Raw genomic sequence first — 20,136 nt, 5'->3', positions numbered from 1 at the left:
GTCAAGAATCTTACAAATGTTCACTTTCTTGTGATTCCACTTATGGGAATCTTCTGGAAATAATCTGAAAGTAAGGAGGTATAAAAAGATGTTTCATTACTTCAAATTTCATACATGAAAATTTCAACACTGGAAAATCCCACGTATGAAAGAAAAAATTAACATAATTAAATATCCAGTAAAATAGCCATAAAACCATGGTATTTATACTAGATAACAGTTAAGTAACAGTTTTTAAAAAATGACCCAATATTAGGTTAAAAACATTAAGAACACAAATTTGAATATGCAGATACTATGATCTGAATTATGAAAAAACTCTAACGGAAACCATGGTAAGTTACTTTCAGAATCCCATATATAAAAAGAAAACAAGCTACTAATGTTAGAATCCAGAAAGTATTTTAACCACCACCAGTGGCTGAACACCTCCCATGGATAGCTGTGATTCAGAAGCCAGAGAGAGCTCACAAACCCGCGGGTGTCGTGGGGAGCTTACACCTGCTTGCCTCCTCCACCTCGCACAGCCACCGGCTGGCTGTTCTGAACAAATGCACCTCCTCCACGAATCGCACTTGGATGAGTTGGAGAAGCTGCTGGATGTTGCCCGGGACGAATAGGTTTAGCTAGTATGAAAAACAAATGCTTACTTTAGTCTCTTCTTTTTATTTACAACAAATTCCCAAAGGTTTTTTCTTTGGCTTTTTGTTTCTCAGCAAATCCTTCCATCTCTCTTTTTCTTTTCAGTTACATCCTTTTGTCGAGGACCTACACAATCCTTAAAAATCTTGTTGAAAGGTTAAATTTAATAACCTCTTAAAAACCTTATTCCTGTTATCACTGCTTTACAATTAAAGCACGAGATACTGGATGACATTTTCTTGCAAGTCTCTTCTTGCTTTAATAACAGTACTCTTCTTAGTTTCTTTAAACCTGACCAGTCTTGCTCACCTAGTTCTGACTTAGCTCCTTCCCCTGCTAAGGTGGCTATGCCTCAACGCTCTTCACTCCCAACAGTGCCACCCTCTAGTAAACTAGAAAATGTTAACAAATACCATATGACAGATCAGATTACATTCTTAAGTAAATAAAAATATTCAAACCAAAGTTTCATGGGTTTATCACATCCTACTAACCAATCTGTGCAGAATGTCCTCTTCTGGCCATATTCTTTGACCTGACTGCTTCCTTTATACGATCTACTTCCTGCTGGTAACGTTTGCGATCGCGAGATGCATTTTCTTTGGCTTCTTTCAGCGCAGACTCCAAAGCTTTCACCCTCTCAGCTGTAGCTCTGAGTCGCTTTTCCAGCTTAGGGAGCTCACAGCGAAGATCTGCATTATCACGTACCAGCTAAAGGAAGGCACAGAAAACAAGGATTCTGGCTTTACTGATGATTTGCAAAAATATAAACATTTAGAAACTTCTCTTGGGGAAAAAAAAAAAACAAACACTACATTTTATGTTAAGGTTTTCCCACAGCTAGTTTAACTTAGGCAGCCACATGCAGATAATACATATATCTATAAATATACTCACATGTCTCCCCCCAAATATAATTTCATTCAATACTGAGGGGCTGGTGACTGTTCTTTCCCCCATGACAATATGTTATAACACAGCATTAGGTCTCTTCATTAAGAGACTCACCTGGTGGACATGAAAATCCTTTTATATACAGTAAGATCCACAACTAAACGTAAACTTAACAAGTCCTTAGTAAGTGCTGAAAGAAAGGCTAAAATTTCCTGAATCTCACTCTAGTGCAAACACCAGGTTTACAGTAACAAAGGCATACGACAATTAAGTATGCCACGGAGCTTAAAAAATAAGTAACTGAATCATGTTGTCAAGCCTTAATAAAAGAAAAAAGTAAACCAAACAAACCCCACAGTAAGTATTTCTCTTTTGGGGCCACACTGCACAGCTTGTGGGATCTTAGGTTGCCTGACCAGGGATAGAATCTGGACCCCCGTAACGGAAATGTAGAGTTCTAACCACTGGACTGCTAGGGAAGTCCCTACTTTACAAAAAAAAGTGAACTGCCTTGTTATTTTATATATTTCACACTCTGAGGTATTAATTGTATGAAGACAGAAACAAACAAACAAACAAACAAACGGTATTTTAACTTAAAGACTTGTCTCCCAGAGATTTAAAAATGACCATAAATAAATTAAGGAAACTGACAGATCTGAAGCCCTACAAAGAAAATAACAACCCATCTTTTCACTGGCCTGTTGATAAAAAGCTGTTAAAAATAGTAACTAATGTAAAAATTGCTAGTGGTTTATTTATATAATTGCATGACAGAGTAACAGAATGGCTCAGGGTATGAAAATCCTTAGGACCCTTAAGATTCAAATGCTTGTCACTCCTCAGTTTTTATTGCAGCGACACTGGAATAGACTCTTTACTACCTGTTTGTGGACTTTGGTGAGTTGTTCCAGATTATTTTCAAGAAAGGAGATTTTCTGCTTCTGAGCAGCACTGCCTCCTGTGTCATCTGAATCAATCTCGGCACTCTAGAAAAAGATCAATCAATGCTATGAAGAAATATTACTGGATCAAATAAAAGGTCCAAGTTTAACTACTACCAAAACTGTTACGACAATGTAAAGTTATTTCCCTTCTGAATACAATCAGACACAGAAAGCACTACTGTAAGGCAAAAGGAGAAGGGCGTGGCAGAGGATGTGATGGTTAGATAGGATCATTGGCTCAATGGACATGAATTTGAGCAAACTCTGGGAGACAGAGGAGGTCAGAGGAGCAAGGTGTGCTGCAGTCCATGGTGTTGCAAAGAGTCAGACATGGCTTAGCGATGAACAACAAAAACAACAAGCACCACTACATCAATATCCACCCTGGCATTATTTTATTACCTTTTTAACCCTGGTGGCCAAGTCCTGAACAAAGAGCTTCCGCAGGTTGTGTAAAGTCTGAAGTTCCTTTGCCTTGAATTAAGAAAGCAGTATTTTTAGAAGCTGGTCTTCAAATTTACTAAAACCAGGAGAAGAATCCATTAATATTCCCCAATCCTATTTATTTCCAAGTTTTTCTTACCACTGTCTCTTCCAAACCTTTCAAGTCTTGTCTTGCTTGTTCTCGTCTATCTTGCATAACCCTGAACAGTAGGAGAATATACAAATACAATAAATATGGGCTCAACTTTTGAGTCCATAAGTTCTAGTTTTATTTAGTACACGTATTCAATCAAATATTTTTATCTGACAGGATCAATGCTTAAATTCATATATGAAAAAGATCTTATTTTGAAAAAATTTACCAATGTTTAGCCTTTCAAAGAAATTTCTATATGCCTTATAATCTTCTAAAATCTATAGGTTATCAGGAAAGAACTGTCATAATATAGCAATGGGAGAGATGAAAGAATATGTGGCAGAATTTAAGGAATAAGGAGTGGTTCTTTCTGAATTTTAGAATATGTATTATCATACAGCATATCAGAAACAACTCTAAAGGAAAATTACAGATTATAAATTACTGAAGACAAAAAAGAATGTGTTTTTATGCAAGATCAAATCTGACAAAAACAGTTTTTGTGGCAGATCCTGAAATCTAAATTTCTAAATGTCATGCTTTAAGTTTGTTTTTATGATGGATCTTGAAGTAATCTGAATCTTAATTATCAGTGAAATATAAGACCTTGGTTTCACTAAAGTACAAGAATGCATTGTATGTTTTTAGATATAAAACAAACCAACTCAGAAGGTTTAAGAAAAACACCTCTTCGCCTACACAAAGTGAAACATTAATCCACTGAATATAACAGGGCAATGCCTGCAATTCTCTAATTTAGTTTCTTTTTAAACTTGAATCAAAACATCTACTCACGTAAGTTCATGTAGTTTTCTGCTCTTTTCCTGATCCGTAGCTTTCAACTTTTCATGTTCTACTCTCAGGCGTTCTTGCTCTAACATCATTTTCTGGTTTTGGCTGACAAAATAAAAAACACCTCACAAGATCAAAATCATCATTTTCTGAATGCTGTAATTAAAAATTTTCAAAGTCTTAAATTCTGTAGTCCCACCATTCACATACACCAGGCCTCCTCTTTTAGGCTGCTGTCGACAGAGACAGAAAGAGGATATGGCCACATTCAGCCATATATTTTTCAGTTTGGTCTGAAACCACATCTTGATTTCGTATGTTTCATTCTCCTGAATTCTTTCCCTAAATTCATTAACAAAAAATTCGATGCCCCAAGCTTTGTCATCATTTTTTGTTACTCTCCTTTGCCTCCTACTCAAATCATGATTTGGTCAAAGACCTCAAATTTCTATCAATCCTATGCTATATATGCATGGCTGTGGAAGTAAGAAAAATATGTTCTAGAAAAACTAAGACAACCACTTCTATTAAAAGAAACATTTTTAAAACCCACAATTTTCATGAAGTTTTTCTCACGAATTCCCTGGTGGTCCAGTGATTAAGAATCCACCCTGTAGTGGAGGAACTCGGGTTCAATCCTTGGTTGGGGAACTAAGACCCCATATGCCGTGGGGCAACTGAGCTCTCATGCCTCAACCAGAGAGCCCGAGTGCTACAAACTACAGAGCCCAGACTCCCTACAGCCATGCACCACAGTTAGAGAGGGCTGCATGCCCCAAACAAGAGCCAATGCAGCCTAAAATAAACAATCATTTTTTAAAAACGTTAAGGAAAGGATCTGGAGAAGACAGTGATGTGTATCTGAAATAATGGTTAAAGTTGGGGAATTTTTTTTTTATTGAATATTACATCGAAAGACCTAAGAAAAATTTTCAAAAACTTCCACTGGAACTAGAAGTTCCACTCACAAATGAAGATTCTTTATTTTCAAGTCAAAAATTGTTTCAAAGAAAAATGCAGTTTAGAAACATTACCCACCAGTGACCCTTTATGTCTTCCTGTCTAAACAGTTAAGTCTTTCCAAGTTAGTTTCTACTACCTCAGAAGAAAGGAAAGCACACTTACTCTTGAAGATCAGTAATAAGTTTTTCTTTTGCCTCGACTTCATCTCTCAAACTACTAATTTGTTTTTGATGAGTTTCTCTATGGCTTTGGATCTGCTGTTCAACAGCTTGCTAAAATAATTGGGGGAAAATGATTTTAAGTCAGATTAATCATGATTAATAATGATGAATTAAAACCATTAGAGTCCAATGTTACACCAAACTTACCTTAACTTCATTTGCCGTCTGAACCTTATTCAAGTGCTCCTTTTCCATTTCATGCACTTTCTCTGTTTGGGTGGGAAGAGAAAACAGAAGAGATTCTTGATACAAATCAAGGGGCCAATGGGTTTTATGAGGCTAGGTTCCTTAATGGGCTTTCTCTGGTGGCTCAGTGGTAAAGAATCCTCCTGCCAAAGCAGGAGACATGGGTTCAATCCCTGGGTGGGCAAGGTCCCTTGGAGAAGGAAATGGCAAATCACTCTAGTATTCTTGCCTGGAAAATCCCATGGACAGAGGAACCTGGCAAGCTATAGTCAGACATGACTGACTAAACAACTTTGCTTAAAAGTACTTGACTTTAAATTACCCAAATGCCACATAGTAAATTTCACTCAGGACATACTGATTAGTAACCGTAGTTATATTCTCTGTATTGATATTACGGTTTCTTTTTTTTTTGCCAAATTCTGGAATAGATGGGCTACCATGTGTAGGGAAACAAGACAGCTTTCTCAGTCCCGTGTCAGGACACGTGCACATGCACGTGCGCACACACACACACAACTTAGAAATTCCTAGATTGGTTATTTCCATATTCAAAAACAATTTCAAAAATATGTTTCAAAGCCACACTAAAATGTAATATTTACTATTCCAATTGGTCTGTATTCCTACTAATGTATTCTCCATCAGTGTGAATATGTTTACTACAATCATACTGAAGTCAGTAACAGTTCATAACATAGATATAACTCATGAATAACTGGAAGAGAGTACCTTGTGCTCGAAGCTGGACTAGCTCTTCACTGAGGGAATCAACAGACTCCTCCAGCTGTCTTTTCTTTTGCTCCACATTTTGAAGATACTCAGTCAATGATTTGATTTTGGCTTCATGCTTTTGAGGAAAATAAACTGTTATGAAGTGGAGCCAATGAATGGAGGCAAACCTCTCATACACACTCAGTTGTTCAGAATATTTGAGAGTAAGCAAGATTTATCAATATATTAAACATAAAATAAACTTATAGAACAAGATACTTAAGACCAAAATGTTCAGGGGCAAGTTTTTATAATGATAAAGAATTTAATCCATGAAATGGTCATCTGTGCAGTTTCTAACACTTACAAAATAAGGCACTTTAAAGGCTGATTTATGAAGTAATATTCTTACTGTTATCTCCAACTAACATTAACCTCTACCTTTCTCCTCCAATTCCTATCCTGCTGAATGGTCTCATCCATTTAGTTGCCAAAGCCATATAACTGGCCCTGCAGTTTTGCTTATGCTAGAATTATTCCAGATTCAATAGTCATCAGCCATTGCTTTCTAGTAAATTCCTATACTTAACATATACGTCACCAAATATAACCCGGTTAAATCATTCTTGTTACCACACTGCAGCTAGAGTAGGAGAAAGTAGCTGAATTAACTGCTTTATGTTGTTACTCAAAATAACCTACAAAAGGTCATTTTTCATAGAACTTTAACAATAAATAAAATTTATATGTGGCTGTTCAAAAAAATGAGGAAGGTTTGTTCTGTAACACATACTTGAGAGATACGAAGCTGGCATGCTGCTAACTCCTTTTCATTTTCTTCCATTTTTTTGTTGCTCTCAGTTTGTGTGCTTTCTAACTGTTTGCACCGTTTTACCATGGTTTTTACTTCTGACTTCATTTTGCTAATGTAGAGCCTTGCAACAGTGAATTCTTCATCTATCATGCCAGTTCCCTCAGGCTGCTGTGAGAAAAGGAAAAATAGAAATGAAAGATGAAAAAAGTCTTTTTGTGTGTGTGTTTACCCAATTAGGTTCTAAAATCTTAAACAAAATTAAATACTTTTAATATTCTTCAACATTTGTAGGAAGTTTGGAACTTTTTATTAAATATTGTTTTTACCAAAGGGTAAGTAAAGGAGAGCTTAATTTTTGCCTTCCTTACCTTCTAAACTTAATGTTAACACATGCCTACAGGGAAAAAAATATAACATATAAACAAACAAAACTAATGAACTCTGTCTCTTTCAATTTGTGGATTTCTTCCTCAAAGGCGCTCAGTAAATTTACTGTTTATGTGTAAGTCCGGTTCAAAACTTAACAAATAATGAGGTTTAGGTGGTTGGCAAAGAATGACTTTTAAGTTCACTAAGGAGGAACTGTGGTCAGTGCACATTCCTTAGTAACTTTCCTGAGTTTCATTACAAAATTCCAGTACAATATTCAGTGTCAAAAAATAAGAAGCTCAGGTCAATTCCCCAGTGGCTGAGTGCTTAGGACTCACTTTCATGCTGGAGCCCGGGTTCAATCCCTGGTTGGGGAACTAAGATCCTACAAGCCACATGTATGACCAAAGAAATTCCCCAAACCCCAAAACACAAAAATAATAAACAAAAAAAAAAAGCCTGACCCACCCACTAACATCTGGAACAAGACAAGAATGCCTATCCTCACCAGTTCTATTCAATATAGCACTGGAAGTTCTAACCACATCAGACAAGAAAAAGAAACAAAAGATATCCAAACTGAAAGGAAACAGGCAAAACTATCATATGTAGATAACATACTATATATAGAAAACCCTAAAGAATCCACACAAAAACTAGAATTGATCAAATGAATTCAGCAAGGTAGCAGGATATAAATTAATATATAGAAACTGGTTGCATTTCTTTACATTAATAATAAAATATCAGAAAGGCAATGTAAAAAACCCCGGTATCCTTTAAAATCATATCAATAAACATATAAAATAGGAATAAACCTAAACCATGGAGGCAGAAGACTTACATGCTGAAAACTACAAAACATTAATAAAGGAAACTGATGTTTATTCAAAGAAATGGAAAGATATTCCATGTTCTTGAACTGGAAGAATTAATATTGTTAAAATGGCCATATTACCCAGAGTAAGCTATAGATTTAATGGGATTACTATCAAATTACCCATGACATTCATCACAGAACTAAATAATCCTAAAATTTATACAGATCTAGAATTGCCAAAGCAATCCTAAGGAAAAAGTAGGAGGTATAACCCTCCCAGACTTCAGATAATACTACAAAGCTACAGTCAGCAAAAAAGCATGATACTGGCACAGAGAACCCAGAAATAAACCCACATCTATGGACAATTAACCTCTAACAAAGATGACAAGAACATACAATGGGAAAAAGTCTTTTAGCAAATGGTGTTGAGAAAGTTGGACAGCTAGATGAACCAATGAAGTTAAGACACTCCTTCATACTATGCACAAAAATAAACTCAAAAGGACTTAAAGAATTAAACATTAGACATGACACCATAAAACTAGAAGAGATTATAGGCAAAATATTCTCTGACAAATCATAGAAATGTTTTCTTAAGTTCAGTATCCCAAGGCAGCAGAAATAAAAGCAAAAGCAAACAAATGGGACCTAATCAAACCTACAAGCTTTTGCAAAAAGGAAACCATAATCAAAACAAAAAGACAATCTACAGAATGGCAGAAAATATTTGCAAATGATGAGACCATCAAGGGCTTAATTTCCAAAATATACAAACAGCTCATACAACTCAACAACAAAACAAACACCTCACCCCCCATTAAGAGGCAGAAGACTTAAAAGAGACATCTCTCCAAAGAGGAAATACAGATGGCCAAAAGGCACATGAAAAGATGCTTAATACCACTAATTATTAGAGAAATGCAAATCAAAAATACAATGTGGTACCACCTAATATTGGTCAGAATGGTCTACATTAAAAAGTCTACAAATAACAAATGCTGGAGAGGGTGTGGAGAAAAGGGAACCCTCTGACACTGCTGCTGAGAATGTATACTGGTGCAGCCACTATGGAGAACACTATGGAGGTTTCTCAAAATAAACTAAAAATAGAATTACCATATGATCCAGCAGTCAGTCCCACTTCTGGGCATCATCTACTATTTGTCAAGGGGCAGCGGGGTGGGGGGTTGGGGGGAGGGAGTGGGAGGTTGGGATTAGCAGATGTAAACTAGTATATATAGACTGGATAAACAACAAGGTCCTACTGTATAGCACAGGGATATATCTTTAATATTCTGTGCTAAATCATAATGGAAAAAGTATATGAAAAAGAATGTGTATCTATGTATAAACCAATCACCCTGGTTTACAGGAGAAATTAACACAATATTGTAAATCAACTATACTTCAACTTAAAAATAAGGAGCTTGAGAAGAAAGAAATAAACCTGTCTTTGTGTGCAGATGACATGACTGTTTAAAGAAAAACTCCTGGAACTAACAAGACCTTATAGCAACATTACAGGATACAAGATTAATTTACAAAAAAGTCAATCACTTTCCAATATACTAGCAAAACGAGGAAACAAGGGAATCTGAAACAAAAAACCTCTCTTTCTGATGTCATTCGTATTATCACTTAAAAGAAACAGCCAACATAATACTGAAGAACAACATAGCTGGAGGACTGACACTACCCAACTTCAAGACTTACTAAAGCTACAGTTATCACGATGACATGGTACTGACAAAAGAACAAATAGGTTATTAGAAAAGAATCGAAAGCCCAGGAATAGCATACACAAGTACCGTCAATTTATCTCTGACAGAGGACAAAGGGAATTCAATGGAAAATAGACAGTCTTTTCATTAAACTGCTGGAAAAACTAGTCATCCACATGTAAATACTCATAGAAAAAAATGAACTCCCAATGGATCATATACCTAAATGTAAATGCAAAACCAAAAAACTTCTAGAAGATAATAAATGAGAAAATCTAGGTGACCATGGGTTTGGAGATGAGGTTTTAAAGTGTAACACCAAAACCACAATCCATGAAGAAAGAGAATGGCAAACTAGACTTCATTAAAAAGTAAGCCAGACACAAACCTAATGAAGGACTATTATTCAAAACACACAAACAGAACTCTTAAAATTCAAGGTAAGAAAATAAGAGTCCAAAACTCAAATTAAACAACAGTGTGCTATGACTGATTCATGTTTATGTATAGCAGACACCAACACAATATTGTAAAGCAATTATCCTTCAATTAAAAACAAAACACCAAAACTGTGTGACAATGTCACATATCTGTTAAAAGGGCTCTAACCAAAAAATTGATGACATCAAATACTGGTGAGGATGTGAATTAATATAACTTTCATTTTATTGTTGGTGGGAGCAAAAAATGCTACAAGCCAATTTCGAACACAGTTTGGCAGTTTCTTACTAAGTTAATATAGTCTTAACCTATGACCTAGCAATCATGCTCTTAGTTATTTTAACCCATCGAATCAAAAACTTATGTACTCAGAAAAACCTGCACATGAATGTCTGTTTACAGCAGCTTTAAACTGGAGGTAACCAATGTGGACCTACATACAAAAGGGCTCCCCTGGTGGCTCAAATGGTAAAGAATCTGCCTGCAATGCAGGACACCAGGTTCAATCCCTGGGTCTGGAAGATCCCCGGGAGAAGGGAATGACAACCCACTCCAGTATTCTCGCCTGGAGAATTCCATGGACAGAGCCTGGCGGGCTACAGTCCATGGGGTTGGAAAGAGTCAGACACGACTGAGCAACTAATACTTTCACTTTCTTTTACACACAAAAATGAAATGAGCTATCAAGCTAAAAGACGACATGTAAAAACCTTAAATGTGGATCACAATAAACTGGAAAATTCTGAAAGAGATGTAAATGCCAGACCATGTGACCTGCTTCTTGAAAAACCTATATGCAGGTCAGGAAGCAACAATTAGAACTGGACATGGAACAACAGACTGTTCCAAATAGGAAAAGGAGTACGTCAAGGCTGTATATTGTCACCCTGCTTATTTAACTTCTATGCAGAGTACATCATGAGAAACGCTGGACTGGAAGAAGCACAAACTGGAATCAAGACTGCCGGGAGAAATATCAATAACCTCAGATATGCAGATGACACCACCCTTATGGCAGAAAGTGAAGAGGAGCTAAAAAGCCTCTTGATGAAAGTGAAAGAGGAGAGTGAAAAAGTTGGCTTAAAGCTCAACGTTCAGAAAACGAAGATCATGGCATCCGGTCCCATCACTTCATGGGAAATAGACGGGGAAACAGTGGAAACAGTGTCAGACTTTTTGGGGCTCCAAAATCACTGCAGATGGTGACTGCAGCCACGAAATTAAAAGACGCTTACTTCTTGGAAGGAAAGTTATGACCAACCTAGACAGCATATTCAAAAGCAGAGACATTACTTTACCAACAAAGGTCCATCTAGTCAAGGCTATGGTTTTTCCAGTGGTCACGTATGGATGTGAGAGTTGGACTGTGAAGAAAGCTGAGTGCTGAATAATTGATGGTTTTGAACTGTGGTGTTAAAGACTCTTGAGAGTCCCTTGGACTGCAAGGAGATCCAACCACTCCATTCTAGAGGAGATTAGTCCTGGGTGTTCTTTGGAAGGAATGATGCTAAAGCTGAAACTCCAGTACTTTGGCCACCTCATGCGAAGAGTTAACTCATTGGAAAAGACTGATGCTGGGAAGGATTGAGGGCAGGAGAAGAAGGGGACGACAGCGGGTGAGATGGCTGGATGGTATCACCGACTTGATGGACATGAGTTTGAGTGAACTCAGAGTTGGTGATGGACAGGGAGGCCTGGCATGCTGCAATTCATGGGGTTAGAAACAGTCGGACACAGCTGAGCTACTGAACTGAACTGAAGTAAAAGAAGCCAATCTGAAACAGCTAATACTGTATGACTCCACTTATATGACATTCTGGAAATGGCACAACTAGAGACAGTTAAAAAGATCAATGTTTGCTAGTGGTTCAGGGGAGAGGGATGAGCAGATAAAGCACAAGCAACTTGTTAGAACAGTGAAATGATTCTGATACTGCAATGGTGGATCTATATTATGCGTTCATCAAAATCCAGAGACTAGTATAACACAAAGAGTGAAACATAATGCCAAACATGCAAAACACGGAGAACTCAAGCAGCGCTTACTGATGTGTTTAACAGGAAGAGAATAACCTGCAAAACCCAAGAATACTGAGGGTCCATTTTTTCTTTACCTATTTGCAAGTCTGACTTGTTTTCAAATACTACAATGGTTTAGTGACAAAAGCAGTTTAGATGTCTGGTTATCACTGGCTGTGCCATAAGACATAAGCCAGTCTTACTCTTTATTTTCTCTACCTTTACCACTTTTTCACATACTAAATTATTTGAACATGAAATGGATGAAAAAAGTGAAAAGTGTTAGTTGCTCAGTCATGTCCCACTCTTTGTGACACCATGGACTAAGCCTGCCAGGCTCCTCTGTCCATGGAATTCTCCAGGCAAGAATACTGAGTGGGTTGTCATTTTCTTCTCCAATGAAATGGATGGATTTTTCTAAAAACAAGCCACAAATTTACAAAGAAATTTTGAACATGTTTCCAGTGTTCAGAATATGAAGGAAATCTACTTTTTTTTATCCCGGAAGATTCCAACAGAACGTAATCAATCTCACATACTTCACGGCAAACAGACAGGGCAGGATGTTCAGACTGACAGTGAAGAAAGAGCAAGTCACATCATTCAATGTTTAACAACGCTTTTCTGTTCTGATCAGGTGAGCCAGCATTAAGAAACAACACAATTATGAGAATGAATCCTTGCCTCCATCAACAAACAATAGCTCGGAATAACAACAGAAGGAAAGTGTGCTCCACAGTGAAAGCTTTTATTTCATTTCCAACTCTTGTTAAACAGAGCTGCTTAGCTGACTTTCACTACAAACTCAAGTATAAATTTGCTCTCCTTGTCACTATAATTAGCTTTTAATTTTAAAAAAGGAAGTCCATACAAATATCTACTGCAACATACAAACCTTTCATGTTATGTGCACATTTTTTCAGTTAAGAGTCTAGTTTGTATTTTTTATTTAAGTTTTAAAATCTACCAGGTTGCAATTTTTTTTTAACTACACACTAGTGCTAATATAACTAAGTATCTGCACCCTGAAAAAGATTATTAGAAAAGAAAAAATGTAACAGAATTTTGATAACTGATTAACTCTAAGGTTCACAATATTGTCCTGTTTACTACTGTATGTTTAAAAAATTTCCAAATATAAAGAATTAATTAGCAGTGCTCACCTTTTATCTTTTTAAACACTTACAGCAACCAGAAGCTAATTTACTTACAGTTTACTCCTGGAGCTATTGTTTCAATTACACACTTTCGTAATTTATTAACAATAATTTCTAAGTGCAAAAATCTTTACATAGAGAAGAAAACCAAACACGTAGTCCAGATAAACGCTACTGACTGAGCATATGTCTCCTTGAGGACCCTTTATCCTCTCCCTCTTCCTCATCTATTTAAAATGAAGCCAATACCCTCTAGTACAGATGGGTCTTGGAGGAGGAGATGATGGATATGAAAAGAACTTTGTGAAAAATGAAAGCGTGAGTTCTATACAGATAATCATGCTTACTCTCAGGTAGTTACAATTACCTTTACGTCGTTGTTTCCCACAGCAATTCCTATTTCTGCCAGGTCTTTTAGTAAAGATGCCATCATCTCTGCTGCTCTTTTTTTCTGGTGGTTGGTCATTTCCTTAAGTTTCTGAAGCTCAGCATCTATACTTGCTAAACTTGCCTAATAGAATAAAATACAAAAAGTACAGTGAAATCTATTAAATGAAAGATCAACTCAAATTTTGACAGGTATTTTCATTCAGTACTCACAAAACCATTATTTTCTGCTTTCATTTTCTTGAATTCTCTACTGAGTCCTGGGCTAGCTCTCAGCTCAAATTTAAAATGTATTTTAGGCCTAAGAGGAGCATGGAAAGTAGCCATATTGTAGCTCCATCAAGAGCAGACAGTTTGTATTACTTCACTAAATTTTTGAGATTGGATGTTTTCTACCTAGAAATGGAAAACTTTCAAATTAACTAGATTTGATTTTCATTTATTACCTTTGGAAACAGTCTGAGAAAATATATGTTAGTATGGAATTGCTAAGTCTTCTAGATGGCCGATAAGTTTTATCTGCTTTTTATATAGTATTTAGTTTCTGAGAAGAATTCACCTGATAATTACTACTACTTTTGTACTATGATACATGCAATTATCCAGGAGACAGTGAAGTAGCATTACTATATGAATTTAATTACTATAATTATAAATTTAAAATAGTAGCTGGCTTACCAGCAACAAAGTCACCACAATTTTGAAAATTCAACTGAATCTGGCTGCTTTAAAACTGTTAGCTGTGTCACAGATCATATACTGTATTTTAAATGCAAGTTATTGACTTTTAATCAGTATCTTTTAGTAAAGATACCATTGTTTCAGCTGCTCATTTCTTCTGGTCATTTCCTTAAGTGTCTGAAAACCAGGAGATTGTGAGTTCACTCAGTTTGATCTACAATATACTACCAAGTCCAAATTACCAGACAATATCTCTAACAACCGAACAGCAATACTCAAGTATATAAAAAGATGCAGACCACTTCAGGGGTTTCTAACTCCTTACCAATACAATGCTCATATTAAAACTGGGACACAAACAGAATAGTCATAAAGGCTGAAATCAGTGGCTAAGAACCAGCTTACAGTTTACAGAGTTTTAAGAAACTCCTATCATTTGTCCAAACAGAAATTAGGTTTGCTAATAATGCAACTCTCGAGTTATAAAGGTATTTTGATTTCCATGGTATTAATTATAACTTCAAGCTAAATGTAACTTGGGAGGTCAAAAAGGGAAAAGGAACTTCTCCAGGAGCAGAAAGGCTTTCAAAATTGTCATTTCATAGCGCTGATTGCTTTCCTTTAAACATTTGATGTGACAAGGAAACAACTAGTGAGCACTGATCCTATGTCCAACTTTAAATATGATTTCTAAGCAAGAAGCCAGCATTAACAACGAAACTTTAAGAAAAAGAGAGCTCATCCATGGTGATGCTCAAAATATCGCAGAAGCAGTCACAGTTGTATACTATTTCTGGCATCACTGCCAGAGGGCAGGGATTCTTGCCTTACAGTGATGAAAACAAAAATCTTCATTTCCTGGGGAACCATGATGAAGCTATTACACTGTCCCAGAAGACACTGGCCCAGGTATTAGAAATTTAACAGTGAACAAAATATAAGTTACGTGAAGTCATATATCCTGCTAGTTTGCTTTTTGTGCACATTTTAAAAATCATAGTTTGAACAGTTGGCTAATAACTTTACTGGGCAACTAGTAGTCAACTTTTTTTTCTTTGAACAGTAGAATATCTGGAGTAGCCAATATGTAGCCAATGAAAATACCACTTTAATTACATATTAATAGACCTTTAAAAACTAAAAAAATAACCCTCTTCCTCCACCTTAAAGCTTCATATATAGGAGAAAATAAAGTTGACAGTTGAGTTCTTGAAGAATCGATGTTATCAGTCTTAAGCTTTTACAGAAATAAGTTACTCAGGTAACTTTTCAATTAACAATACTTTACCGAAGTATTAAGAAAAAAAATTGTATCCTACCGATTTCTGATTCAGCTCATCACTAAGTAATTCATATTCCTTGGTTTTGTCTTCAACTTCCTGAGACTTCTGATCATAGTTGACAGCAAGTTCTTCCAAGGCTTGTAAAACTTCCTTTACTTCTTCCTTAGAGGCATCATTTTCTGCCTGAAGGCGATTCAGTTCAGTCTGCATATTATCTTGATCTCTTCTGGTAGATGCCAGAAGCTGTAGGAAGGAATAAAAATATCTATTTTATCCAAAGAACACTGAGTAACTGGTTTTTAAAACATACACAAGTTAAAAAAAAAAACAAACTTTTTATCAGTTGCTCACCAAAAAGGGAATGAAATGTGGACATTACTATACATGGTAACATTTATTCATTTAACAGATTTACTGAATACCTACTGTGTGCACATTCTGTGCTCAACACTGTGGGAGATGGAAAAATCTAGTGGAAGACAGATACACAAACGAATGCAATACGAAATGAAATGTTAGAGCCATAATGGAGACAGGACATGACAAAGTGCTTGGCAGTGTAAGGAAAGGGGATATTTCTGGATGGGTATTCACAGAGGAGGAGCTAGAATAGGAAAATTATTGTCAGGTGCACTCTAACAGAAAAAGACACACAAGGCTCCTAACCATGCACAGAAAAAAAGAAATGAGTAGATGCTTTAAAAGTTTAGGTTTTCTTTGGGCAACAGAGGGTGGCATCTGAGCTATGTCTGAGGAAAACATGATATCAGCAAATAAAATCTAAACTGGAAGAAGCCAAGAGACTCTTAGGAGGATACTGAGATCATGTGGGTCAGTTGCTTTGAAGTAGGGGCATCTGGAATTTGTAGTTTTCTAAAGGGGGAGAGTGCTAATGCCACTTAGAAGTGGGAGCCAGGGATGCCAACTGTCCTGTAAAGTGGACAGAACAATATAAATGAAGAATTATGCAAATGATACCAGTGCCCCTTGGAGAAACAATGCTACTAGAGTAGAAAAAAATAAGATGATTCAACCAGGATTAATTTGACTGATGGTAGACATCTCCTGGGCTTTCCTTGTAACTCAGCTGGTAAAGAATCCGCCTGCAATTCAGGAGACTTGGGCTCGATCCCTGGGTTGGGAAGATCCCCTGGAGAAGAGAGAGGCTACCTACCCCAGTATTCAGGCCTCAAGAATTCCATGGACTGTATAGTCTATAGGGTCGCAAAGAGTTGGACACTACTGAGTGACTTTCACTTTCACTTTTCAGACACTGCTTACTTACTGAAATTATGTCTTTGCTCCAACCCCCAGAACGAACCTCAAACAAAGGACCACTTTTCAATTATCCCCCATACTTAAATTAAAGAAATTGGGGAAAACCACTAGACCATTCACGTATGATCTAAATCAAATCCCTTATGGCTATACAGTGGAAGTGAGAAACAGATTTAAGGGACTAGATCTGATAGACAGTGCCTGATGAACTATGGACGGAGGTTCAAGACATTTTACAGGAGCCTGGAATCAAGACCATTTCCAAGAAAAAGAAATGCAAAAAAGCAAAATGGCTGTCAGGGGAGGCCTTACAAATAGCTGCGAAAAGAAGAGAAATGAAAAGCAAAGGAGAAAAGGAAAGATATTCCCATTTGAATACAGAATAGTAAGGAGAGATAAGAAAGCACTCATCTCACATGCTAGTAAAGTAATGCTCAAAATTCTCCAAGGCAGGCTTTAGCAATATGTGAACCGTGAACTTCCAGATGTTCAAGCTGGATTTAGAAAAGGCAGAGGAACTAGAGGTCAAATTGCCAACATCTACTGGATCATCAAAAAAGCAAGAGAGTTCTAGAAAAACATCTATTTCTGCTTTACTGACTATGCCAAAGCCTCTGACTGTGTGGATCACAAAAAACTGTGGAAAATTCTGAAGGAGATGGGAATACCAGACCACTTGACCTGCCTCTTGAGAAACCTGTATGCAAGTCAGGAAGCAACAGTTAGAACTGGACATGGAACAACAGACTGGTTCCAAATAGGAAAAAGAGTATGTCAAGGCCGTATATTGTCACCCTGCTTATTTAACTTCTATGCAGAATACATCATGAGAAACGCTGGGCTGGATGAAGCACAAGCTGGAACCAAGATTGCCGGGAGAAATATCAATAACCTCAGATATGCAGGTGATACCACCCTTATGGCAGAAAATGAAGAACTAAAAGAGCCTCTTGATGAAAGTGAAAGAGGAGAGTGAAAAAGCTGGCTTAAAGCTCAACATTCAGAAAACGGAAGATCATGGCTTCCGGTCCCATCACTTCATGGCAAATAGACGGGGTAACAGTGGCTGACTTTATTTTTGGGGGGCTCCAAGATCACTGCAGATGGTGACTGCAGCCATGAAATTAAAAAATGCTTACTCCTTGGAAAGAAAGTTATGACCAACCTAGACAGCATATTAAAAAGCAGAGACATTACTTTCTCAACGAAAGTCCGTCTAGTCAAGGCTATGGTTTTTCCAGTAGTCATGTATGGATGTGAGAGTTGGACTATAGAGAAAGCTGAGCACCGAGGAATTGATGCTTTTGAACTGTGGTGTTGGAGAAGACTCTTGAGAGTCCCCTGGACTGCAAGGAGATCCAACCAGCCCATTCTAAAGGAGATCAGTCCTGGGTGTTCATTGGAAGGACTGATGTTGAAGCTGAAACTCCAATACTTTGGCCACCTCATGTGAAGAGCTGACTCATTTGAAAAGACCCTGATGCTGGGAAAGATTGAGGACAGGAGGAAAAGGGGACGACAGAAGATGAGATGGTTGGATGGCATCACTGATTCAACGGACATGGGTTTGGGTAGACTTCAGGAGTTGGTGATGGACAGGGAGGCCTGGAGTGCTGCAGATTATGGGGTGGCAAAGAGTCAGACATGACTGAGAGACTGAACTGACTGCCAAGTAAGGTAAAATGAGGGTCCAAAGTGACAAACTAGAGAGAAGGAACTTGAAAGAAACAAGATGAAAGTGAAGATCACAGAAATGAGAAACAGGTCAGGGGAGGGTAGAAATGGTAGAGTAAAAAATAATCTTATTCCCTGACATTCTCATTTCTATGATAAAAATCATACCCTAAAGTATGAATTCCTAAAAACAAAGCCAATGTGATTCAGAAATAAGTCTTTTCTTTAACAATCCCTTTGGACATATATCGGGGTTAAAGTGTTTTTTATACTCCTTCCTTCATCATTTCCATGTGGAAATACTTTTCATAAAGGGAGGGGGAACCTAAGGTTACTCCAGTCCAAGGATCCATAAGAAGTGTTTAGGGGAGAATAAGACAAAGTAGCACTGTACAAGGAAAGCAAAAGACAGAGTTGAAAACCCCAGGAGATGTATATTAAAGAATAAATGCAAAAAAAGAAAATCATCCTCTCCCCTCCAGTTAGACTTAACTCAAACTTAAAAAACCCAAAAAACCCAACCCCAAAAAGCCTGAAGAAGTCAATCTTTGCTTCTGTCTGTATGATGTACTGCTCCCATAGGATATCCACGGTGAAGCATGGACATACTCAAAAAATTTTTAAATGTACTGGAGTATGTTCTGAGCTCTGTAGATGCCTTCATCTTTTAAGTGACAATGATAAACTATACAGCTTTTCTGGAAGCAGTATTCAATTTACCTCTTCCTGATCCAGCATTTGTGTCTTCAGTTTTTCTACCAATTGGCTCTGTTGATTAATTTCTTCATCCTAGAATTTTCAGTTACAAGTTAACAGAATAGCTCACAACCTGGTTCTGTTTCCTAACACGAACTGTAAGATTACTACCCACTCCCCAGTATTTCAAAGTTGTTTTCCCCAAATTGGACATAGCTTATTCTAATCTCTTATCTTAGAAAGATGTTGAAACAAATGGAGCTTCTTTCAAATATCAGTAACTGCAACATCCTTGTCATGCAATAAGAAAAAAGGCTTATGTTTATGAAAGTTATTCACAAAATACTTTAAATGCTAAAAATAATAAACATGTTTAAAGCTATTACTGAAAATAATGCCATGCAGCCACTTCAAACCTACCTACCATCCCTGTTTAAAATACATTAAAAACATCACCTACTAAGAAAAAAATCAAAGACAACATCAGAACAATTTTTTCTAGTCTCTTTACTATTGTTTTTCATATCCTTTTTATTTGCTTCATAACTGTGCTATTTTTCATACTACTGATATCATCAAAGTAGAAGACAGTATTTCCACTTGATTCTGTTCCCTCAGTCTAATCTCTTGCATCATTTTTATCATTAGCGCCACAGAGGGCTGATTCTAAAAGGTCATTTCATTAAGACTCTCCAAGGACTGTGTCAAATTTCCTTTGGAAAGTTCTTTTAGCTGAAAGAGAAGGGGAAGAAAGGTATGCCTTATACATAGTTTCTACATAGAAACAGAAACTGTCATTTTATATTTTTTGTTAATATAATGATGTTGAGAAAGTTAACAGAAACCTAGGAATA

At 36.9% G+C, this 20,136-nt stretch overlaps 1 protein-coding gene across 1 annotated transcript in view; it reads right to left on the bottom strand.

The window, feature by feature from the left end:
• KIF5B (kinesin family member 5B) overlaps window positions 1-20,136 on the bottom strand; it is a 46,253-nt gene that overhangs the window by 5,713 nt on the left and 20,404 nt on the right. The window contains exons 13-25 of the mRNA XM_052650397.1: window positions 19,307-19,375; window positions 15,671-15,877; window positions 13,651-13,794; window positions 6,733-6,921; window positions 5,958-6,075; window positions 5,187-5,248; window positions 4,981-5,090; window positions 3,859-3,960; window positions 3,067-3,127; window positions 2,886-2,957; window positions 2,421-2,525; window positions 1,137-1,353; window positions 500-626 (exon numbers count right to left, since the gene is read on the bottom strand). Of these exons, the coding sequence (XP_052506357.1) occupies window positions 500-626; window positions 1,137-1,353; window positions 2,421-2,525; window positions 2,886-2,957; window positions 3,067-3,127; window positions 3,859-3,960; window positions 4,981-5,090; window positions 5,187-5,248; window positions 5,958-6,075; window positions 6,733-6,921; window positions 13,651-13,794; window positions 15,671-15,877; window positions 19,307-19,375 (1,583 nt within the window). The remainder of the gene's footprint in view (window positions 1-499; window positions 627-1,136; window positions 1,354-2,420; window positions 2,526-2,885; window positions 2,958-3,066; window positions 3,128-3,858; window positions 3,961-4,980; window positions 5,091-5,186; window positions 5,249-5,957; window positions 6,076-6,732; window positions 6,922-13,650; window positions 13,795-15,670; window positions 15,878-19,306; window positions 19,376-20,136) is intronic.

Source organism: Budorcas taxicolor, chromosome 13 (genome assembly GCF_023091745.1).
Source record: "Budorcas taxicolor isolate Tak-1 chromosome 13, Takin1.1, whole genome shotgun sequence".
In the NCBI taxonomy this organism is placed as follows: Eukaryota; Metazoa; Chordata; class Mammalia; order Artiodactyla; family Bovidae; genus Budorcas; species Budorcas taxicolor.
The sequence above is the reverse complement of the archived record's forward strand: the minus strand, read 5'-3'. Positions and strand labels throughout refer to the sequence as shown.